We start from the raw sequence: 25,453 nt of genomic DNA on the forward strand, positions 1-25,453 counted from the left end.
AATTGAACATCCTGATCCCTCTGGATCCGCACTTGAATTAAGATACCTTAATGAAGAAAACTGTGATAATCACTGATGATTGTAAAATGTGATTCTTTTTTTCATCAATTGGTCATAATTGTACCCCCAGTTGTAGTTTCATCATAGTATAATTAAAGCATTCACTAACATTTTCCAAAGCATTAAAATTGTTGGGGTTTTTTTCGTACATAAATTTAAATTAGACGAAATCTTCAAACAACTTAGACTTTAAATATTCCCGCGATTTTGCGGATTACGTTTAAACACAACAGAGGGCGCTCACGCTTGTCGCCATGTTTGTATCCAATGACAACATTCTAAATTTCAAAGGGTTGATCTGTTTGTGCTGGAAGGGAACGTGAGTCGGAATATTATAGGTGAATAATGGGAGATTCACCAATAAACGTTCCTCGTTTGGAACTTGATTCTGTCATTGGTTTTAATGGTAAGTCAATAATGCATCGTTTATCTTTATAATTTTGCCAAAAGAAATATTATTTTTATTCATAACCAGTTTCAATTTATGTTAAACTATGTTACATTTCTTCTACTCTGCATGTTAATACATGATTATTTTAAGATTTATTTTATGCTTTTATTTAGGCTCAGTTGCAAGCGGACTGAAAGTTCATCCAGGACGAGAACATCTAATTTACCCTTTGGGATGTACTGTAGTCATAGAAAATATTGCTACCCAGAAGCAGGATTTCCTTTGGGGACACACAGACAATGTCTCCTGTGTCACTGTCTCACCCAGTGGGAAATATTTAGCCTCTGGACAAGTCACACACATGGGCTTTAAGGTTAGAAGACACTTAATTTATATATAATTTGCATACGTAAACCATTTATTTGCATGGCCAAAAGAAATGTCCAGTTTTATCCACGGTGTTGTCTTTCTCAGTACTCATTATCTATTTCTGTATGAAAATTCAAGTTTTCTGTTTGGTGACAGGCTGATGTGATAATCTGGGACTTTGAGAGCAGACAGTTGTATGCCAGGCTTACTCTCCATAAAGTCAAGGTTGAGGACCTTGCCTTCTCTCCCAATGAATTGTATTTGGTGTCATTAGGGGGACAAGATGACAGTTGGTAAGCACACATAGATGTTTTGAAGGAAAATTTCACCTATATTTTCTTACCGGTAATGAATTCACTAAATGAGTTACTGATACATATTTATATTTCAGTGTGGTAGTATGGGATATTGCCAAGAAAGAAGCCATTTGTGGACATCAGGCACAGGTTGAGAGCGCTGGAATCACATATTGTGTGGCATTCTCTAACAGAAGTGATGACGTCTTTGTGACTGGAGGAGAGTAAGTATTCCAATGCTTAAAATGTAAAAATTATGATATCACAACTGCAGTAATGAATTTTTGGTGATCATTGGTATATAAACATGTACCATATCAACTTACCAAAGGAGAGTTATCTCCCTTAGTATATTCTGATGTTTGAATTATTGTACATGTAGTCATGTACATTTGGGTTTTTGTAAATGTATTAAAATGTTTTACAGTGGTACTTTGCGTGTCTGGGAACTGGACAGAGACAACAGAAAAATAAGACCCACTGATGTGACCATGGGACAGTTGAAAAGAGTGGTCAAGTGTATACAGGTGAGGACGGGTGCATCATGAATTTCATTGCATTGTAGAAAATTATAAAAGCCATCAAAAAGTTTACTGTAACTCTGTTCTTATTTCCTGTTTTAGATGGCCGACAACTTCCAGGAGCCATTCTTTTTCTGTGGAACAACAACAGGAGATATCATAGGAGTAAACATGAACACCAAATTTTTCCAATTCCTGGGGCCTGAGAAGGAGAAGTTTAAGAGTGGTGTGACTTGCCTCTCCCTGATCAAGTCTGGGCAGTTATTAGTTGGGTCTGGGGATGGTGAAGTGGCCCTTGTTCAGTTCTTTAACAAAGTTGAGAAAGACAGCAAAAACAAGAAAGGAAAAATCTGTTTTGAAAAGAAAAGGTTTGTATAATTACGAGTAAATATATGTATTCTCAAATACATGGATATATTTCTTATTGTCTTGATTTTTGTCCATATAAATTTGCATTACATTTCTCTGACATTTTGACAGGTCATGGAGAGATTGCAAAACCAAGAAGACATGTGCAATCACATCTATTGCTCTTAGAGGAGATGGACACCAGTTTTATGTTGGAACTGCCAATTCTCAAATCTATCGCTTCAATTTCGCTGAATTCAATTGTGAGAAAAGCAAAGATAATGCCAATCAAGGGGCTGAACTCATCAAAACCTGTCATTCGCATGAAATAACAGATGTTGTCTTCCCTTAGTAAGTTTAAATTGTTGATCATCTCTTAATAATTGACAAACTTTTACAACATCCAAAATACCTTGCTATAGAGTACTCAATACCTATCTTTTTACATTACAGTGGAACGGGGGAGTTGATAGTCACTTCTCAGTACGAAGAAATCAGGATCTGGCAGTTGAAGCTGAAGAAGGAGATACGCAGACAAGTTGTGAAGAACATGACCTGCAATGCTGTTGACCTCACCAGAGATGGAAAAACCATCATTTCAGGTATGATAAAAAAATTCCCTCTTTCAAAAAAGAATTTTTTCTTTTACAAGGAGAAGATTTATATAGGCTGTGCCTTTCTACTAATCCTCATTGAAATTGCTCAATAAAATGTATTTAAAAATTTTATGAAACAGCAAATAATAAAATCTTCACAATTTTGAATTTTTTATAGCTTGGGATGATGGAAAAATCAGAGGATATGGATTTGCTGCAAAGGATAAAAGTACATCCCTTGTTGAGAAATTTTTGATAGAGGAAGCTCACAGTAAAGGAGTGACTGCCCTTGCTTGTACTTCTGATGGCTTGGGAATTGTCAGCGGAGGTGGAGAGGGTCAGGTCAGAATCTGGAGAATCTCCAAGAGTTACGACCCACGGGGCAAAGATACTGTCTCCCTGGTAGAAACCATGATGGAGCACAAGGGACGAGTTTCTGACATCAAAATCACCAGAAATGATAAGGAGTGTGCATCTGCTAGCACTGATGGAACATGCATCATTTGGGATCTAGAGTAAGTTCTAATACCAGTATATCAGTAACTTGTCTTGTCAGTCAACAATTTCAGTTGTTTTCTTTTCAAACTTCCATAACGCACGGTCTTCATGCATATCATAATATTATCATTGTCTTTTTTAGACGAAGAAAGAGGAGCCAGATTGTGTTTTCCAACACCTTGTTCCAGGCAGTATGTTATGGAGCCAAAGAGTGCCAAATCATCACTGGAGGCACGGATAGGAAAGTTGGATACTGGGAATGCTGTGATGGGAAGGGAATCCGGGAACTAGAAGGATCCAAGAGTGGCTCCATCAATGCTATGGATGTATCCCCTGACCAGAACTACTTTGTCACTGGTGGTGATGACAAGCTGCTCAAGGTAAAACTCTCAAAATGTTGAAAAATATGTTAAGAACAGAAGTGGTTGTAAATGTTGAAAGTACATCTGAAAAACATTTTAAAATTGTCAAATGACAATAGCATCAAATTTGTTCTCTATGAGTCTATGTATCTTACAGGTCTGGACTTATGAGGATGGAGAAGTCATTTTTGTTGGAATCGGGCACAGCGCTCCTATCAAGAAGGCCAAGATCTGTCCAAACCAAAGGTACATTGTCAGCGTCAGTGCTGATGGTGCCATCCTGGTCTGGAAGTTCCCCCAGGAGCCCAGAATCAAGTGATAATGTCCTTGGGCTCTTATAAGTAATCTGGGAGAGATAAGTGATATTGCGGAAAAGAAAGGGATGTTATGTGATGACTGAGTATATTAATGATTTATAAAGATAAGTGACACATTTTTGAGACACATGTACAAAAAAATAGGCATACTTAATTGTGTACAATAAGACATGTGTTATGTATTTATTTGATGATGTTCTTGTTTTTTTTTTATGTTTATGTAGTAGTATGTATCACATACATGTATGAGAATGACTTAACATTTCATGAATTGAAAAATTTCACTCCTATAAAAGAAACTTTCTTCAAGTGTTTGCTATTGCATTGAATTTATGAATGACTATATGACCTGTATTTTTCATGGACTGTAATCCCAAATATTTTTCTTTTCATATAAAATAAAAAGAAAACAACACTCTTACCAATTTTCATTCTTTACTTTTTCATGAACTTGGAAATAAAACAAACAGTACATTTCACATCAAATGTGATGACCATGTAAGGATTAACACATGTACATAATGATACTGTGTTAAAATCTGGTTAAAATTCAAAAGTCTGATGCCAGGTACATGTTGCATTTTATAGTACATTTAAATGAATCTGGGTTTTTTCTAATAAATGTTCAATCTGTTTGTGAAAGTTTTTAATCCTGTAAATTACCCTTAAACATCAACTACATGTGGTCAATAAGCTAGAAATCCCCCTCCAAAAAAGACCTATAAAGTTTAAGGTACAAGTTAAAACTCTACAGGATGGTTGGGTTGATTTTCTTCTATCACTACCACCTTGTACCAAGAGCCATCCATCAACCACATTAAACATGTCTGTGCCCATATGTTTACATAAATACTTTGTACTGATCCTTTGGTTGAGGCACTAGCTCACAATGTTGATCCCATCACAAAAAACAAAAGTACCCCCTTTCTTCTTTTACATAACTTAGACAGTTTTAAAGACACCAGCTACTGCTTCTTGTGGTTAACCCCAGGCCTGTGTTTTACAGTAATGTAACACAAGTTTTCCATCACTCCCAAAGCACTGAAAAGAAAACAGAATTTTGAAGGATAACGTTGGTAAGTATTTATCAAATGGCTTACAGTATAGAACATCTAAATAATTTGGAAACTTTAATTCACATGACGAAAATTAAGTTCAAATTCCAAATTTAAGTACACATACTGTAAAAAGTACAAATCAGCTGTCATTCATGCTTCTTGATAATGAGCCAAGTTTATGATATAGCTCAGTATCATGTTAGGAACTACAATATGCATTTATTTTTCATAAAAAATTGTTGCCATCATGGGCTGGACAACATGTTTATTCTTCCTTCCAAACTCAATCATACTGATTTTATGAAACTCTTCCAGTCAAAAGTATTATCATGCTCCAAGATCTCCATAAGAATCTTGTTCTTTGAAAGTTCAATGATGCTTTACAACAATAGCTTTGTTTGATAGGGTGTACTTTGGCTTAAATTTCTGGTAAACACAATAAAACGTCATGTTTTCACAGTAAATTTCTATGTAACATGAAGGATATAAATTAAGTAACTAATCTCTGAGTTTCGTCCGTTTTTGACTAATAAAATATATATAGAATGCCTACAGTCTCTTCAAAAATGACATTAAACAAGCTGAAGACCTCCTCTTAAAATGATGTCAAATCAAATTTAATACAGGTATCAGGATTACTTTTTCTGTAGTTTTATAAAGAATGTGAAGAATCAATTTTGTTTTCTACATAATTCTCTTATAGCCATAAAATACAAGAAAATTTTTCATCACATCAATTATGACATCATAATGGTTCTAGCACCAAAAAGGCACTCTAAAGTCATTTACTAGATCTTGACCTTAGTATCTTTATCTGTCCATTTTGCTTTATTAAATTTCCATTCTATGGATCTTTCACAAGGTTAACGACAAGTTTTGTACTCAGGTGACCACTATGGCCTATAAGCATTTGTTAAATCCACTGTCCATATACTTACATCAAATATAGAGCCAATTTCTGTGTCAGGTGTAGGAGCAAAAGACTGGTTTACATACAAGAACTGTAAATAAATATACAATACTAGATATCTATCAAATGAATGTAGGCCTTAATAATGGTTAGACTCGGCGACACACCGGCACCTAATCTTTTAAGCTATGCTTCTGTTAAACAGAGCTTTAAAAATATAGATAATATATAAGATATTGTAAAATAGTATGGCATAAATATAACTTCATAAATTAAACCCAAGAAGGTGTGTAGTGCAGAAGAGAAAGACTGAGAAAAATGTCAGATATACAGAAACTCTGCAGCTTGTTATGAACACAGGATGTGTCCTTTACAGAACAAAAAACATTAAAAAAATCAGCACCATTATAAAATATTTTTAATAAAATTTAAACCTTTTAATTTTCTAATAGCCTTATGCTTTTCGTTTATGAATAAATCATGTAATTATGAATATCAGTAATAAATTTTACTTGGTATGTTTAGTGATCAGTGATAGAAAATCATCTGATCCAGTCAAAGGATTTTTTTCTGAATTTTGTCTTAAAATGAGAAATCTGTCTTATACCCAGCATCAACATATCATCCATAAAATACAGTATCTATGTGCAGTAGAGTTACTTATTGTTACTGTCATGATTACAATATCTTATTATGAAAAGGTATTTATAAACACAGAACTTTCCTGATACATGTAGTATACAATTTTAATCCAAGGAGTTGTATTTTATTCCCAAGCCTTGGGGTATAAAATATAAACATAAAACCTGCTATAACACCCGAGTGTTTAATTTACCCAATGAAATGCTTTCCTTTATGCTTTGAAGATGGTGAGCATTAACACTTAACACCACAAAATTAATGCCTCTACAGGCAGTAAATATTCTAGATGCTGTTTGATTGCACAGAAAATTTCTTATCTTTTTGGACTTTTTTGAATTTGACCTGTCATTTTTGGTAAAATACCTGTATATGCCATTTCAACTTTATAAATATACATCCCTTAAAAAGTTAAAGAGCAAAAACTGAAAATTTCTAATCTTTTTTTTTCTAAGTTCAAGGTACATAACTCTGTCAAAAATCATCGGACCTGGACCAACCAAATTTGAACTTGACCTGTATTTTTTATATGCAATTTCAACTTATTTTATTGATACACTCCTTTAAAAATTAAAGAGCAGAAATTCTATGTCTTTAAGTTCAAGGGGCATAACTCTGTCAAAAATCATTGGAGCAGGAGACTGAATCCGAACTTAATCTGCAATATTACTATGCTTATCTATATATCAAATTTGAGTTAAATGTGTGAAACTTTGCAGAGATATTGAACGGAGAGTTAAAGATGAAGGAATGATTGAAAACTAAATGACAGAACAGGGTAACACTAAATGCCTCTGGCCATTTTAAGGCTGGAGCATTATTAGATAGATTTTGTAATAGAAAACAATAAATACATTTCATCATTAAAATAATTAAATAGCATTAACTTACAATATTTGTTAAAGATATTTGATTTAACAATTGTGATTAAAAAAAATGTTACAAACACTTCAAACAATGATCGCAATGGGAATTTGCTTAATAAATAATGAAATAAAAATATCCTTTATTTGGCATATCAACAAATGCTAGCACATGAAATTTGTATAATATCAGTAATGTAACATACCACAGAATCCTGAGCAGTAAGTTTTAGGTACTTCTTGATGAACTCTCCCACCCAGCCAATCCGTTTATTCCTGTCTACAGCCCACTTCTTTTTCTTCATAATTGGAGCATCTCCGGCTGGTTTTAAAAGTACATCAACTATAGAAAGAAATATTAAGTTCCAAGACAATACCCATCTGTAACAGTTGTTTAATTTAAAAAAAATGAATACCTACAAAATTGTACATGCATCTTTTTTAAGGTCACCTAATTCATTCCGAGAGATAAATTGCTCTAAGGCTATTCGTGGTTGCCCATCCTCCATCGATGAGTTAACTATTTATTATTTTTAAATGTATGTAAATGACACAATTTTCCAAAAGGAATTGAGAAATGTTAAATTCACTGCCCAAATGAGTGGGAAAGAAATTAAGAATTAGTAACAAGTGTGTCCCTTTAAGGTCAGACGACACGTTCCTCAATTTTATATAACTTTTTCCAGGAATTTGTTAATGGTTTACTACTACTTTGACAATATTAGGATACCTTACCAGGCATTTCTGCAAAATACTAGAGTATGTAATTTCCTATATAATATTCTTGAAAATACACTTGAATTGCTGATATAAAAGTAAATAAATATACAGCACAGCTAAATATGATAGTGAAACTTGGTCGGGGCCAGGCTTTGAACTCACGACCTCAATAACCTACGCTCTTGTCAGTGAGCGGCCACGACTATAACCACTCGACCATCTAGACATATTACCATATACAAGTAAATTTTAATCATTTTGAAATAATTATAAAAATAATAATTTTTATTTGAACTCTTTATTACGAGGAGATACAAAAAAGATGCTCGAGGAACGTTTCGTCTGACCTTAAAATAGTAAAATTTATGGTCTTATAGCATTCTGATGTTAAAATAATGTAAATCTACATTAAAATATATGAAATAAAACAAATTTTGGTGAACAAGTTTTCAGGTAACCCTACTATTAATCCCTCAGTATATCCAAAACTTTTTAGGGATCAATCTAAAAAAAATTTGCTATCCAAAAGTTGTTGAATTTGTGTAATTATTAATTATCAGATCCACTTTGGTGTGCTTTCTCAAATGGCATAGCAATCAATTCTGTCGGCTACGTCAAGCATAAGCAATACACACCCCCAGTGTTAAAACTTTATGATTGGTCAACTCATTTTCTTAGGCTGAGTTTTCTATGCAATCTTATGCAATGCCAGATACTATTGATTTTTCAGAACAGTTCATTTTTTCCCCAACATTGACTCTCCTCTTCTGTTTAAATTCTAAGTAAAACTCTCTCTCTCTCTCTCTCTCTCTCTCTCTCTCTCTCTCTCTCTGTCTCTCTCTCTCTGTCTCTCTCTCTCTCTCTCTCTCTGTGTAGACACAGTCCTGAGAATGCATAGCTCTCTCCTAGATGGGAGAGAATTGTACATGTTGGCCATGGTTTGCAACAATGGCGTTAAACAAAATACAGTATATTGCTGTATGTGCTTCGCATTCATTTCATGTATATAAAAGTATAAAATAGTAACTGTTACATGTATTACCTAATTTTACTTACCAGTTGAAATAATAGAGATGAATTTCTCTATTTCTACAGTCATCTTTCAATCAGCAATCAACAGTCAATAAACAAATTGAATTATGATATGAAAGATATTGAGACGGAAGTAGAAAGTGCAACGGGGTATATGTATGTAGAACTGAGCCATCTTCGCAAGGCAAGCTTTTGATTCATTTATTCTCCTTTTACCGGTACCCTACCACATTCTGTGTAAATAATCTATACCAAAATATCCTCATACATTTTACCCCATGTCATTTCTTCACTTCTCATGGAATTATTTTAAAACCCCATTATCAGCTCAATACAGTGGCATGGTTTGTTTACATATAAAAATGATGACTCTTGATCCGCTTTCTGAGGTCTGTTAATCAGCCTTAAGATTGTTTGTTACGAGAAAGTTTGGGGCAAGTAAAGCATCAACAATAAACAGTAATAAACTGAATGAAGAATTTTTAAATGAATTGTGTGCAAATAATTAATGTGGTATGATATAATGTTAATCTGTTCAAAACTAGCATATTTTTTGTGTGCCGTAAATTGCAAATTTTTCGTAAGTATCACATGCACTGAACTATATATAGTCTAACCCAAATTTTCATCCTAGAGCTACAGCTATATTATGTTTTGTCAAAAGTATACACTTCCGTAAAATACCCCAATGCTGACAGTCATGGGTGACAAGTAACCTGGTGAATTTTCATTTCTGATAGTTGTTGTTTTGCATAATTTAGTCTTCACCAGCAGCCAATCAGCGGTTACCTGAATCCCCCAATAAGAATGTTTGTGATTAAGGAGCGGGTATTGTTTATGCACGACATAGCTGACAGAATTTAACTTGGCGCTATCTGAAACAGCACACTAAAGCGGTTCTGATAATATTCAGATTTATGGCAAAATTACTTTTTTTTTTCTCTCTAGTCTATTTTTTGCATTCTGAATTTATATATATCCCATTTATATTATATCCCAAACAGGCTATTATCACCCATTTGGGTGATTGTCCCCAACCAGTTCTTAACCTTTCATACAAGCACCGGAGCACTGAACTGTGGTCAGTCAAACCGTATTTCCCATGGAGCAATATAGTTCTGCAGCTGAAGAAGGTCATATTAAGAAAGGTCTGGAGACCTCTATCAGAGATGTAAAATTCACAAAACATGTTCTACTGTTCTACTCTTATGTCAGGGCTCTTTAATTCATGCTTGTTATGAAATACATGTATAGTATAGTAAAAATTAACTCCTAAAACTCTCTAAACCTGTGCAGTAAACAGTGTACATAGTAAATCTAACTAAAATCGATAATAATGGTAGGCAACACATATCCCGATCAAAAGACAATAGAAGAAGATTCCTTACACAAAATAAACAATATCATTCAAAAGACACGAGTCCCCACAAGACCCAGCAAACCCCCTCCCCCCCCCCCCCCCTCCCCTCTACACAAACAATAATTTTGTAGATATGGACATGGTAGAGGCTGTGTATGTAAAATAAAAGGTAAATTATTATTCCCTCACTTTTTGTTTCGGCGACATGACTTGGACTTGCTGGTGTGCTCTTCTCTTCAGTTTCTGTGTTTTTACTGTCTCTACTTTCATTTCCGTCATCAGACATGTTTGTTTACTTCCTGTCAAATTAGACAGCACTAAAAACCGAATAGTACCCAATATGCATGCGGAAAATGGGGGGGGGGGCATAGAAAAATAATGATAATAATTATTCAATTTAATCCTGCTAACAGAGAAGTTAAAATACACGCATAGCCAATTTTGTATATATTTTTGTCAATTATAGTTACTAATTTGTTGCAAGATTTACTACAGTGATACATTTAGTACACATTTTTAAATATTTTACAAAAAAGATAGAAAAATATTATTTCCTGCACACAACATAGTATTTCGTGCAAATGTCATTATATTTCAAGTGCAAGGCATAATTTTTTTTTGGGGGGGGGGAATAAAATAACGTGCCTATATTAAGCTATTGATGTAACAGAGCTCTATAAGATGCACTCTTGTGATCCTTTTTAAAGTAGGCATATTTACTTGCACTTGTCAACTATTCACCAGTAGACTCTGTGTGTTTTTGTAAAATTCTGTTGGCAGATCTAAAGTCTCTGCATGTATATACGTGTTCTGTCAGCTATACCTATAAATGGTACACTCGATATCTGTGTTCTGTCACCTAGCTGTATGACAGAACACTCTCTGTGTTCTGTCAGCTATCTGTCAGTACACTCTATGTGTTCTGTCAGCTATCCATCAGTACACTCTATGTGTTCTGTCAGCTATCTGTCAGTACACTCTATGTGTTCTGTCAGCTATCCATCAGTACACTCTCTGTGTTCTGTCAGGTATCCATCAGTACAATATCTGTGTTCTGTCAGCTATCAGTCAGTACACTCTCTGTGTTCTGTCAGCTATCTGTCAGTACACTCTCTGTGTTTTGTTAGCTATCCATTAGTACACTCTCTGTGTTCTGCCAACTATATATATCCATCAGTACAATTATCTCTGTGTTCTGTCAGCCATCCATCAGTACACTCTCTGTGTTCTGTCAGCTATCTGTCAGTACACTCTATGTGTTCTGTCAGCTATCTGTCAGTACACTGTATGTGTTCTGTCAGCTATCTGTCAGTTCACTCTCTGTGTTCTGCCAACTATCCATCAGTACAATCTCTGTGTTCTGTCAGCCATCCGTCAGTACACTCTCTGTGTTCTGTCAGCTATCTGTCAGTAAACTCTATGTGTTCTGTCAGCTATTCGTCAATACACTCTCTGTGTTCTTTCAGCTATCAGTCAGTACACTCTTTGTGTTCTGCCAACTATCCATCAGTACCATCTCTGTGTTCTGTCAGCTATCAGTCAGTCAACTCTCTGTGTTCTGTCAGCTATCTGTCAGTACACTCCATGTGTTCTGTCAGCTATCTGTCAGTACACTCTATGTGTTTTGTTAGCTATTCGTCAGTACACTCTCTGTGTTCTGTCAGCTATCCCTCAGTACACTCTTTGTGTTCTGTCAACTATCCGTCAGTACACTCTCTGTGTTCTGTCAGCCATCTGTCAGTACACTCTCTGTGTTCTGTCAACTATCTGTCAGTACACTCTATGTGTTTTGTTAGCTATTCGTCAGTACACTCTCTGTGTTCTGTCAGCTATCCCTCAGTACACTCTTTGTGTTCTGTCAACTATCCGTCAGTACACTCTCTGTGTTCTGTCAGCCATCTGTCAGTACACTCTCTGTGTTCTGTCAACTATCTGTCAGTACACTCTATGTGTTCTGTCAGCTATCTGTCAGTACACTCTATGTGTTTTGTTAGCTATTCGTCAATACACTCTCTGTGTTCTTTCAGCTATCAGTCAGTACACTCTATGTGTTCTGTCAGCTATCTGTCAGTACACTCTATGTGTTTTGTTAGCTATTCGTCAGTACACTCTCTGTGTTCTGTCAGCTATCCCTCAGTACACTCTTTGTGTTCTGTCAACTATCCGTCAGTACACTCTCTGTGTTCTGTCAGCCATCTGTCAGTACACTCTCTGTGTTCTGTCAACTATCTGTCAGTACACTCTATGTGTTCTGTCAGCTATCTGTCAGTACACTCTCTGTGTTCTGTCAGCTATCCATCAGTACACTCTCTGTGTTCTGTCAGCTATCAGTCAGTACACTCTCTGTGTTCTGTCAGCTATCCACCAGTACACTCTCTGTGTTCTGTCAGCTATCCATCAGTACAATCTCTGTGTTCTGTCAGCTACCATCAGTACACTCTCTGTGTTCTGTCAGCTATCTGTCAGTACACTCTATGTGTTCTGTCAGCTATCTGTCAGTACACTCTCTGTGTTTTGTTAGCTATTCGTCAGTACACTGTCTGTGCTTTGTCAGCTATCCGTCAGTACATGTACACTCTCTGTGTTTTGTTAGCTATTTGTCAGTACATTTTCCGTGTTCTGTCAGCTATCTGGCAGTAAACTCTCTGTTTTCTACCAACTATCCATCAGTACACTCTCTGTGTTCTGTCAGCTATATGTAAGTACATGTACAATCTATGTGTTCTGTCAGCTATCCTTCACTAGACTTTTTTTGTTCTGTCAACTATTTGCCAGTACACTCTATGTGTTCTCCAATCCATTATTACACTATGTACAGACTGAACTCTTTTTAAAGTTATGATGACCCCTATTGGTGATAACGTCAAAAGTCATGGGTCAAACTACTCTGAACATAAGATGCTTGAAATCCTTTTCTTGAAAGATATCAAACTTAATGCACTAAGGTACCGACTCCAAATGTACATTAGATTTTGTCAAAGCATTGAACGTTTATAGATAATACTGTAAATTCCTAATTAAACGCAAGGAATTAATATCCGTGTAAAATAGCGAGAAGCCCGTCTCGCTAATTTCAAAATTTCACTTTTAATTTTCTAACATATGTAAAATACATAAAACTTTGATAAAATTTCGGCATTGGCAATTTTATGTTCTCGCGATTTGATGGAAACCCGTTGAATCCCGACATTAAGTACTCGCATAAAATAAGGAATCTACAGTAGTGACAGATTACATACCTGTATGTTAGGTAAAAAAGTGGCTTGTCTTTGGTGATTTTACAAAGTTTAACAAAGTAGACTTCATATCATTAACCTTTATTCACAATTATATGTAATAATGATAATGTATAATATCATGTTCAATTTCAAAACATACATATTATTACACTGTACATACATGATTGTACATTCCATTCATGGTAACAAAATATAGATAATATAAGAAAAATGTAAAAACCAATATTCTGCCATAGAAAAGCTCATGGTTTCAAGGATGAATCATGAGCAGACTTAGATTACAGAAATCTTCAACATATCAAAGAAATGAAAAATAAAAAAGACTTGTGGCCTGATGCTTTTTATTTGTTGTTTGCTAGCATATGCTACAGTTAACAACAGAATGAAAAATTTCAATTTTATTTCTTTTAAATGAATTAACTCTTTTATTATGCAAAATGTCTTTCTTTCTTATGATCTTTTGATCAATAAAAAAAAGACGACCTTATCAAAGAAGGTGGAAATTCTAGAGATTAAATCAATTGCTTTAAGAGAAACCAGTACTTAGTCTTCCCTGTGCTCACTGAGTAAACATAAAACTCACCACAAGAGTTTATTCTTAAAATCCCATGATAATGGTACAAAGATAAAGACTTGAGTAGCTTTAGATTAGTTATATATAAATAATGCAATTTGATAGTCATAAACTTGACAATATCTTAAACATGGTCAGAAAAAATTGCAGATGTTATTATCTGGTGTTCATATCACAGAATTATCCTACAGTTCTTGGATTCACATCAGGATGCTAACATTGCCTCTGGTTCTTGTCGAGTCTTCTGTGGCTTGTCTGAAAACAGAAAAAAATGGGGATTTCAAACATAAGAAAAGTAAATAGTAAATATGTGTATACTGGTATATATATTGCTTCCACACAAACCAGTATTTAAAAACTCCAAGATTCCCTTGTCAATCAATAATCAGCAAAAGTTGTCAGTTTTAATATCTGTTCCCCAATTCACACAATCAGTTTGTCAGACTCTGCCTTACATATGTTATCTACTGGTACAAAGGAAGAGCAGAGGAATAGCTAGCTGCACACCTAATATGCATAAATGTACAAGAATATGTTTAATTATTTTCCTCTCCTCATCCATTGGTGACACTAACTTCTGACTTTTTTCAATGAACTCTCAGTGAGTTTTTATGCTGAAGTGAATATATCATAAGTTTCAGAAAGACAAAAAATAAAGCTATACATGTTTTATATGATACAAAGTAAGCCATTAAAAATACAAAAGTATAAGCCAATAAAAATTCCCTCAAAGAATTCAGAACAGCTGATATTGGACTGTGACTAATGATTGCTTGGCTGAAGTTATCTCCCTTTGAGAGCAACAAATGCGAACAAAATTCTAAATGCTGTAGCAAAATAAGAAAGAATGGTGTACCTTTTCGTTTTTGCTCCTCAATCTCAGGAAGCTCATCTTGTGGGACTTCAGGCAGATCCACCTAAATAGGAAAATTCTCACATTGTTGATTTCATATTCACAAGAATTTAGTCAGATAATAAATACATGTATTTCAAAGATAAAAATATTTAATGTGTAAAACTTGCCTTGACAATTTCTTCTAATTCAGCCAGAACATCATCCTCATCTTGTGCAGTTAGACCACCAGATAGAAGCTCATCTATCTCCTAAAACCAGACCATCAATAGGGATAGAAGCCTTTGTCATAATAAATCTTCCTATACATACATTTAAAATACAGATGTGATATATCAAAAATGAGTGTTCACTTACTCTCTGGTAATCAATGGATTCTCTGGTTTCATCCATTATTTTTTCCACATCCTCCAGTGACAAGATCTATAAAAGTTAAGAGTTCTTAAGAATATCTGGTAGTCAGGGAATGAATGTACAGGGCATGTTCATTGACAGTAACATTAGCATATACTAAAGATTTCTTCTATTACATATACCGGTAATACTTACTTTTATGAAACTACAACTTGGGATCTAGCCACAAGATTTGAATTCAAGAATGTCATACTGAAGTAACATTAATGTTTAAGAAACTTGAATGCATACTAGTATATATGTTGAATGCAATATCTTTATTTTACAGAATCTTTAGTAAACATTACATTTATATTTACATGTACAAATGTAAAAACACTTATCATTACATCTGTAATGGTATCAGAGAAATAATGATGAACCAGACCTGGGTTTGAATCTGGGCCACCTGAATCTCTTGGAAGCTACCCACTGACCTATCTGGCCAGGTATTTTAACCGATCTAACAGTCACCAATCAACGGCTGGTATATCATATTAATAAGAGATATCACTCACCTCATGTAACTTTTTCAGGGAATCGTTACCCACTTTCAGACCTTGAACAACTTGGGTCTCAATTTGAGCAAACTCAATATCATGAACCTGAAACAAGGAGCAATACGAAATATGAAATTAAATGATAACACTGTATGTACTACCTTTCTATTTCAAAAAGCTATCAATTTGTCACTAATTCTTAACACATTGTATGTGTGATCTATCAGACATACCATTCGTTCTATATTCTCTAACTGTCCATCAGTTTTTTCTATCAATGATTCTTGGAATTTCTTTTTTCTTAGAATGAGCTTGGCTTTGCTGCAAAATAGTTATTGCAATAATAAACAGTTTTTTAAAAAGTTTACTGAAATCAAAATTGACATTAAAATAATATACAATTCATATATGACATTTGACAAATCAAATACATGTACTTACTCTTTTTTGCCATCTTTGAGCAATGATTTTGCAACTTCTCTGTCTTTCTCTATCTGCACTGCTATTTTCTTTTGATACTGTTTTAATTTGTCTCTTTGTTGTTTTAGTTGCTATTAAAATAAAGAATATTTTATATTTCTTACTGGTGTATGTTGTCAATAAGATAAAAGAAGAAATATGTTGTAAAGAAGGGAAGTTTAAAAACCTACTTATTCATTCTTTTAATCCTAGCAGGACTAATATTTAAAGCTAACAGTTGGTAATATAGCAATATGCACTGAAAGAGAAACATTTGTAAATTCAACAAATTTACTAAACTGTGCATAAATAGCTGTTCCATCATTTTGACAGCAAGGTTTATAGCTTGACAGAATCAAAGGTCACTTACTAATCTTGTTGTGACTAACATTAGCAGTCGAGTTGTATAGTGTTGCTAAGAACTTTTCTGTCAATCATCTTCAATTAATAGCAGTGAATTTGACGGGGAAGGGGGGGGGGGGGGTAATGAGGGTCTTGACCCCCCTTGGAAATTTTTTAAACTCATTAATTACATATAGAAAAGTTACCAAAAATGGCCCTGGAACCTGCCCCACCCACACAACAGTTGATCACCCCCCCCCCCCCCCCAAAAAAAAATACTGGATTCCTCCAAGGACCAAACACAACCTCTAAGTTTGCTGGTATCACTAATGAGCAAAATAGAAAAAAATGAGCATTGCTTCATTCCCATATTAGCAAACATTTGTTTGAATACAAGGTGCACAAAATAACATGAATGGCCGAGTAAATTCGAAATCTCGCAAGAAGTATCATAGTAATTGAACGATTTTGTGAGTCTTACCAAAATAGCTTTATCTTGTTCGGTAACTTTAGACTCATGTTGTTTAGTTTTCTTCTCTTTGGAAAACAGCCCTCCCATTTTTTCAGATTTCTTTCGATTTTCAGGAAAACATTACACTAATGACGAAATCCCGATCCCGATGTAATTAAAATGAAAATAGGTAAGATCAAGAATGATGCATGCAGCATCGTAGGATATGCTTGCTTAACACTTAAAATTGTTGAGGTCCTAGAAATGTTTGTGTTTTATAGTAATTTTCTGCCATATTGAATTTAAGTACTTGAATTTTACGTATTGGATATACGTTTAAGGAGGAATGCGGTAAGGGTGAGCATGTACATGTATGTATACTCTCTTCTCATTATATCGCGGGTTCCGTTGTATCGCGGTATGTTCCAAAAGATAGGATTCCCGGTTTTTTCCGCGATTTTCATCTTCCTTTCAAAAACCACAATTTCAACCAAACTTTGCTCTAAGCATTATTGGGTAAAAGGGATTCAAGTTTGTTCAAATTAAAAAAAAAAATGTGAGTCAGATAATTTTATTAATTTTATTGAAAAATTGTTGGTATTTTTCAAAAACCATCTGGACAGAAAAACTGAAACTTGTGTGAAATCATCCTCACATAGTGTGTAGATTCACATTTGTCCAAATCATGATCCTCGGGAGTAGGGTGAGGCATCAATGAAAGGGGGTTTGAATTTTTACATTGGAATAAATAAAGAAAAATCTTTAAAAAAATCTTAATTACTCTTAAAAACTGAAACAGCAAAAGGAGCTTAATGCTTAACTTAAAACTATGTTGAGAAGAATTTGAAAACAAGATATTTACTCTACTTAGTTGTCTATATATTTTGTATTTGAAACTCTGAAGATGATCGAAAGCTTTCGTTGGGTATTGTTTCTCAGGTGAGTGATGTGGCCCCTGGGACTCATTGGATTTTGTTCTCAAAGCCGTTTGAAAAGTGACAAAGAAAATAGATTAATTTTGCAAGAAAAATATTACACCAAGTGTGCAAATAATGGTATTTGCTGGCATAAAGGGGATAAATATAATGTAAATCAATATTTTGTTTTTAAAAAAGACAAACTCTTTTTTGCAGATAATTATGGAAGTTGACCTGTTCATGTTAGTGGTCTTGGGAACAGCCATTACCGCAGCTGTCTCTTCTTCTCCGAACCTGTACAGAACAGTGAGAAAAAATGGCTTCCATAGGTAATCTGAAAAGAACTAATATTTTAAATCACAGCTAGTTAAGTAGAAGTTTTATTCCAAGAGGATAATATATTGCTTGTTGGTATTAAAAGCTTACTTATAATGCAAACAGTCAACAATGAAGTGGAAAAAATCATCTTCAACAGAATAATAGTCCCCTCATTAACAGTAGATAAATTGTAATATATTTATGCTATATTCCTTGTCTATTTGTAATGTAGAACAACAATGGTTAAATCAATTAGTCCACTGCTTTAAATGGTAAAAGTTTGACCTAGCTAAGATAGGAATTTAAGGTTGAATGTGAGATGTCAAGATTCAACTTGCTTTATCAATTTTATTTCTGTATCACATGCATTATTTTATCATCTTCTCTGTTCTACATGTAGTGAAGCTTGTAGAACAAGTTAAACACCATATAACTGTGAAATGTATTGCATCAGTAATGTCATAAGTATGTGTTGATGTTTTAAACCTAGATCCTTTCTTGTAGGGAACTCTTCACCAAGATTTTTATTCCTACCTCGCTGATAGACGCAAAATGTGAGTGTCTTATAGAGGAGCAGTTTCCCCCTGGGTTGTATATAGATCCTTATGAATTAAAGAATTACAGAGAAAAGGGAGGCCCGCAGGTAAATAAAGAAATCACATTTCAAAGGTGAACCAAGAAAAGATTGTCTAGTAATGGGAAAGTAAAGAACTGCCCAGGTTGCATTCAAGATTGCAGTTGCAACCCTATTTGCTAGGTTAGTTATCTAGGTCCTATTGAACACACTGAACAAATTAATTAATGCTGTTATTACAAAGCTAGCAGCTAAATAGAGCTTTGTAGTTGCTAGGATCTTGAACGCAGCCCTGCCCAATACTGTATACAGGGTAATTTTTGTCCTGTGTTTTGTGTCCTTTTACACTTTGAAACAGTTCAATTAACACTGTCTTGAATTTGCCCGAAATAGTAAGAAATACAATGTGTATATTCTTTCTAATTAACACAGTTATTTAGATATTGTTTTGAACTCGCCCAGCTGACAACAAGGACAGAAGGAGCAAATGAAAAAATGGGACGAATTTTTCCCTGTATAGTTTATAGTAAATAAGAGTATTGACTGTCTAAAGGTAGGAAGATAAGTTTCAATAAAACATGGAAGTAAAAAAAAAAACAGTTCAAAAGTAAAGTGGGCTAATGACAGCCCAAAGACAAAGTGGGAAAATGACAGTGAAAAGATAAATTATGGAAATAACACTCTAAAAGATTAGTTAACAATAGTTACCACTGGGAAATAGCACAGAAACTATTTCTTTGTAAAAGTTATTGAGATAAAAAGCAAGTCTATTCACCATCCTTATGAAAACTGTACAGTCACGGTGATAAAAGACTGGTGTCTTTTTCATATACTGTACATATTCAATCAATTCTATTCATGTAAAATATAAAATATATTTTCAGTTTGACAGTCCAGCAGTTGACATTGAGAAGCCAAAAGAGTTATCTCCCAATCTGGTATTCATAATTTACCCTCAGCAATTTACAGCGATTGGACCAGAGTACGTGACAAACGTGACTGTTCCAGTTCACATTCGCTATCACCAGCCCTCTTCAAGATATGACACAGTCCAAATACAGCTTAAAAATCCCAGGCTCTATCTTCTTTGTCAGGGTAAACAGCTGTTCATCTGATAAATCAGATTTACATTGACCTATTATGGAAATACATATACATATGTTTCGTTCTCACATCTTGTTTTGTAAATTCATCAACTTTCTTAACATGACCTCATAAACATGTACCGTATTTTTCCGACGATTAGTCGGTATTTTTTTCCTCTGAAGCAGAGCACCCGACTTATCGTCTTGTTCGACTTGTCGTAGGCTAGATGTCAGAAAATTTTTAAAAATAGCATTAAAAATCTTGGTTTTAATCATCTTGAGTTGGCTGTGTGATTGAAAATTACGTTGATGAATTCACTGTTCATCTTTAATAATTATCATTTTCACTCATCTGTCAACACTTAAATACATAATAATAACAACAGTTATTAAAAAATGTTACATTGTCTTTAATCAATTAAAAGTTTTACCGTTCCGTTTTTATAAACACATCGTCACATGGTTCTATGTATCACTAGTAGGAAGATAACATTGCGCAGTAAAATTGAAACCAAGTTTGAATGGAAGAAAATATTGCAGTAGGTCCGGGGGATGTTTTTTTAAATTTAATTATTTTATTTGTAAAGAGTTGTTAGTGGAAAGTATAAATCAGAAATATTTAATGGTCAAATTCAATCTTAAAATACGTAATCGGCAATTATCAATACTACTGTTTATACAATAGGCTGACACCGGTTGTGTTAATAATTTTGCCCTTAGGCTGAGATCTTTACGGCAATTTCACTCCCTGTGTATATAAAGAGTACCGTTACAAGAGTGATTATAGTTCATTGATTAATTATTGTCCAATTCTTTGATTATTGTTAGATATTTTTTTTAGGAAACGTATGTATGTCGTATATCGTCATTGTCAAGTCGTACAAATGATCGATCTATTTCTAACAGTGTCTATATAAAACAATAGCGTGTAACTGCATAACTGGATACAAATCAAATCACAGAAATTGCAAAGCTTTCTGCACTTGAGATCCCCCTTTGAAGTCCGACACGAGACAGGTGCATGCCTATGACAGCGGAAATTGTTAAACAAACATTGACCACGCGCCGAGTCAACAGGTGGCTGGTTACGTAATGGCGAATACACTGGCGATAGTCAGAGTGGATACTTATTTTAATGCTTGGGAATAAAATATTTCTGACAAAGTAAGTTTAGTTTTGCATTACACGCGATATCGGGAATTGTTTAAAATGCAAGCGACTTTGTAGAAGTTGCCGGTATTTGAAAATTTGATGCATAAGTATAAAGCGTAATTGTTTAAATGTTAAACATTAATAATATTTGGTAGCAATATCGGTGACATCGTGGCATCATACACTGATAATATTACTGCAGTTTTATAGGCCATTTTGAAGTGATAAGATCGACGTATGGTCTGAATCGACGTGTCGTAGGATTTTGTTAAAATTTTGGCTAAAAATGGGCAATTCGACGAGTCGTCCGCATCGACGAGTCGTCGGGAAAATACGGTAATAATAAGTAAAAAAGATTTTTCAAACTTGTTTTGGATGACTCACAACTCCAAAAAGACGATATTTTTCTAGAGATGCAAAATAACAATGTTACATAGCAAAAAAATATTTCAAACATAACTTAACTTGTGCCTTTTTATGCTTGCAGTAATTGACAAGTCAATTCAAATGAATAAGAAACAATTCCCATGTAACAGTGTAGACAACAATTGTCTTTGGACTGAGATAAAGTACAAAACAGTAAGTTAGAATCTTCTACTCTTGAAATTGTAACAATTTTATTACAGAGTGAAAGTTTATACCCAGCTGTTTTGTGTTTATAGGATGTGATCAACATAGAGTTTGATGTCCCCGTGGGGAGCCTCCATCATCAGGGTTCTGTAATTAGTGTAACTTTGGCAGTGACTATAGTCTGTTGTCTTTATTTATCATCAAAGATGTTGCATACCCATGTAAAATAAAATTGCAAAATAATATACTGATATTTGTTCTATATGACTAGAATCAACTTTTCAAAGGAGACAGTTATCTTATCCAGAAACAAAACTGAAACCGAAATGGGGAGATCAAGGGAAATATACTTCAAATATGAAGTGGGTGTATTTCTCCCTACATGTAGTGAGTGTATTTCTCCCTACATGTAGTGAGTGTATTTCTCCCTACATGTAGTGGGTGTATATCTCCCTACATGTTGTGGATGTATATCTCCCTACATGAAGTGGGTGTATTTCTCCCAACATGTAGTGGATGTTATCTCCCTACATGTTGTTGATGTATATCTCCCTACATGTAGTGGGTGTATATCTCCCTACATGAAGTGAGTGTATTTCTCCCTACATGTAGTGGGTGTATTTCTCCCTACATGTAGTGGGTGTATATCTCCCTACATGAAGTGAGTGTATTTCTCCCTACATGTAGTGGGTGTATATATCCCTACATGTAGTGGGTGTTATCTCCCTACATGTTGTTGATGTATATCTCCCTACATGTAGTGAGTGTATTTCTCCCTACATGTAGTGGGTGTATTTCTCCCTACATGTAGTGAGTGTATTTCTCCCTACATGTAGTGGGTGTATTTCTCCCTATATGTAGTGGATGTATTTCTCCCTACATGTAATGGGTGTATATCTCAATACAAGAAGTGGGTGTTATCTCCCTACATGTTGTGGGTGTTATCTCCCTACATGTAGTGGGTGTATTTCTCCTTACATGTTGTGGGAGTTTTTCCCCTACATGTAATGGGTGTATATCTCCCTACGTGTAGTGGGTGTATTTCTCCTTACATGTAATGGGTGTATTTCTCCCTACAAGAAGTGGGTGTTATCTCCTTACATGTAGTGGGTGTATTCCTCCCTTTATGTTGTGGGAATATTTTCCCTACATGTAGTGGGTGTATATCTCCCTACATGTAGTGTTTGTATTTCTCCATACATGTAGTGGGTGTACATCTCCTTACATGAAGTGGGTGTACCAGGTATTTCTCGGACTCCCTACATTTAGTGGGTGTAGAAGGGATTTATTGCACTTGTCAGAACAAGATGCAGAATTTTTGAGGCAGGTTAAAGTTATAGGACAAGGTCTCATAGCTTCTCTTTCTGAATTATTGCACCTAAGGATGCATACATATGCATATATCAGCTATTTGATTAAATCCCCAAATTCTCCGACGAGCCATAAGGCGCACAAGGCTGGTACTTATCTTTGGATTATGGGTGCTATGCTACGCAGATGAGTCACCTACTTTCCGTTGATGGAACATCAGTCCATTGCAGCTTAACCCTGAGCATACGCTAGTTCCCACTGCAAGTGCCGGGTGGACTGAAGCAGAGCAGATAAAGTAAAGTGTTTAACAACACAACATAAAACATAAAGTGACCACAGCAGTGCTCAAACCAGTGACCTTTGGGTTAATGGCCCAACACCTGTGACCACTGAGCTTGTGCTCCACAGTTCTTATGGTATGTGACCATGTTTTCCAGAGGTTGCACATCAAGTCTTCAATAACTACCAGATGCTTTTAAAAAAATTTATCTAAGTCAAATTTGGCCCCCATAATTCGCTATTTTTAAAATGATTCAGGTACATTAATTTGTTGTTTTATTTAATAAAAGAGTTGACATAAAATACGTTTTTCACCTATTTATTTGATTTATATGCACTCACTGGCAGTATATGACGTCAGAAGAGACGCCATTTTTATAATTCAATCAAAATCAGTCAAAAATTGACATTTTTCTTAACCTTTTTCGAATGGGAAATATAGAGCGACTCTTTGAACAAAAACGAACTTTTTGTCAGTTATCAGTTTTGGAGAGATACATCTTTGGTGAAAATATTTTGTTTGTTCAAGCAGTTGCTCAATGTTTCTTTAAAGAAAAACTGCTTCAAAACAAGCCGTTTTAGGCTAAAAATGAGAAAATGGCGGGAAAAGGTAAACTTTGTTTTCATATTTTTAAATTGTGGGCACTAAAATCAAAATGAAAAAACTTCAAATGTATATTTGTACAAATAAAACTAGAGGTACTGTGAGCAAGCTCACAAATGATACCCCCCGCTAAGAAACTCATAACATGTATTTTTTTCTATTATAGAAAATATTGGATGAATCTATTTCACCGTCCATTTTCTATAAATAACAGCTGCTCTATTTTTTTAATAAAACTGTTAATGCTAATATGAGTACACAAACCAATTTCTATTCTTTAAATTCCATTTTAGTTCAAGTTAACTGTTAATGCATGAGGACATTTGCATCCTTATGTTAACAAACATGACTCGAATCAAACAAAATTCCACATGTCAAGCAGCCATTTAAGGTAGTACAAAACAGATAGCGTAAATTTTTCCCATAATTCATTTCTTTTAAAAACTGCACCAAATGTTAACCATATCGTAATGTAGGTCACAACTATGGCTTCCGACTCCCTGTTAAAAAAGGGCTTACGTGGGCTCATCAGAATACATGATTTAAAAAAAAATTGTCAAAATATTTTTTTTCGCAAATATCTTTTAACAAAGAAATTAAGACATGTTAAACGTTAAAACAATAATAATTATTGACTTTGATAAATTTTTGTACCAATAAACCAGTCCAATTAAAGTATATGCAAGAAGGCCCTATTATGGAGCTATTCGCCAAACTAAATACCGTTTTTATTTAAATTCCTATCATTCAAATTCCACGAAAAACTATCATATAAATTGTTGGAATATGTAAATAATATTATGTAAATACCAAAACAATTCCACCACTAGATATTTTTAAAAAGAAGTTTAAACCCCCCTCCCCCACTTTGTGATAAAGTATTTTTTTAAAAGTTCTTGCACGGCGTGACGTCATAATAAGACACATAGAACGTGATGTACGTCATTTATTTGTATCTCGTAAACAATTGACTTGCGCAAGGATTTCCGAAGGGCTTGTTTTTCGGATACTGTTTTGTACTACCTTAATATAAACATTTTGAATTATTGGTATACTGAGCCCGATTTTTTTTTTTAACAATGACCTTGAACTTCCTCAATTGACCTTGGGTCAAGGTCATGACACACCTTCAGGTTATAAGCAATCTTGATGTAAATCAAGAACTTCCAATATTTGTCCATTAAAAAGATATGAACTGGACATGAATTTTGCACTTTTCTGCCAGTGACCTTGACTTTGCCCAAATGATCTTGGGTCAAGGTCATGACACACCCTTATGTCATAAGCAATCTTTGTGTGAAAAAAGAACTTCCAATGTTTCTCCATAAGAAAGATATAGACGGGACACGAATTTTGAACTTTTTCTGCCAGTGACCTTGACCTTGCCCAAATGACCTTGGGTCAAGGTCATGATACACTCTTAGGTCATAAGCAATCTTTGTGTGAAGTAAGAACTTCCAATGTTTCTCCATAAGAAAGATATGGACCGGAC

General features: G+C 34.6%; 4 protein-coding genes across 7 annotated transcripts; 2 read left to right on the forward strand and 2 right to left on the reverse strand.

Annotated features, from left to right (window-relative positions):
* Positions 1-306: 306 nt before the first annotated feature.
* LOC105320039 (cilia- and flagella-associated protein 52) lies at positions 307-4,179 on the forward strand. The gene is made up of 11 exons (XM_011417799.4): positions 307-466; positions 625-824; positions 977-1,113; positions 1,212-1,340; positions 1,544-1,643; positions 1,740-2,005; positions 2,118-2,336; positions 2,439-2,587; positions 2,760-3,096; positions 3,222-3,459; positions 3,599-4,179. The coding sequence occupies exons 1-11, from the start codon at positions 406-408 to the stop codon at positions 3,758-3,760; spliced, it is 1,998 nt and encodes a 665-aa protein (XP_011416101.1). The 5' UTR covers positions 307-405; the 3' UTR covers positions 3,761-4,179.
* On the reverse strand, positions 4,177-10,653 carry LOC105320040 (ubiquitin-like protein ATG12). The gene is made up of 4 exons (XM_011417800.4): positions 10,530-10,653; positions 7,435-7,571; positions 5,755-5,817; positions 4,177-4,799 (listed from the first exon to the last, which is right to left on the reverse strand). Exons 1-4 carry the CDS (start codon positions 10,624-10,626, stop codon positions 4,740-4,742), a joined length of 357 nt encoding a protein of 118 aa, XP_011416102.2. The 5' UTR covers positions 10,627-10,653; the 3' UTR covers positions 4,177-4,739.
* Positions 10,654-13,903: 3,250 nt separating this feature from the next.
* On the reverse strand, positions 13,904-17,317 carry LOC105320043 (charged multivesicular body protein 6). Its single transcript, XM_011417805.4, has 8 exons — positions 17,182-17,317; positions 16,341-16,450; positions 16,133-16,220; positions 15,918-16,004; positions 15,364-15,429; positions 15,177-15,257; positions 15,010-15,070; positions 13,904-14,408 (listed from the first exon to the last, which is right to left on the reverse strand). Exons 1-8 carry the CDS (start codon positions 17,257-17,259, stop codon positions 14,359-14,361), a joined length of 621 nt encoding a protein of 206 aa, XP_011416107.3. The 5' UTR covers positions 17,260-17,317; the 3' UTR covers positions 13,904-14,358.
* On the forward strand, positions 17,204-22,010 carry LOC105320041 (phosphatidylinositol-glycan biosynthesis class X protein). 4 transcript variants are annotated; one of them, XM_066065396.1, is made up of 6 exons: positions 17,204-17,341; positions 18,285-18,397; positions 18,891-19,029; positions 19,845-20,055; positions 21,685-21,776; positions 21,860-22,010. In XM_066065396.1, the coding sequence occupies exons 2-6, from the start codon at positions 18,291-18,293 to the stop codon at positions 21,995-21,997; spliced, it is 687 nt and encodes a 228-aa protein (XP_065921468.1). In that variant the 5' UTR covers positions 17,204-17,341; positions 18,285-18,290; the 3' UTR covers positions 21,998-22,010. The 4 variants fall into 4 exon arrangements, with proteins under 4 accessions (XP_065921468.1, XP_065921469.1, XP_065921470.1 ...); XM_066065397.1 differs by lacking the exon at positions 17,204-17,341 and adding an exon at positions 17,363-17,502; XM_066065398.1 differs by lacking the exon at positions 17,204-17,341 and adding an exon at positions 17,379-17,508.
* Positions 22,011-25,453: the final 3,443 nt, after the last annotated feature.

This window comes from Magallana gigas, chromosome 7 (genome assembly GCF_963853765.1).
Source record: "Magallana gigas chromosome 7, xbMagGiga1.1, whole genome shotgun sequence".
NCBI lineage: Eukaryota > Metazoa > Mollusca > Bivalvia > Ostreida > Ostreidae > Magallana > Magallana gigas.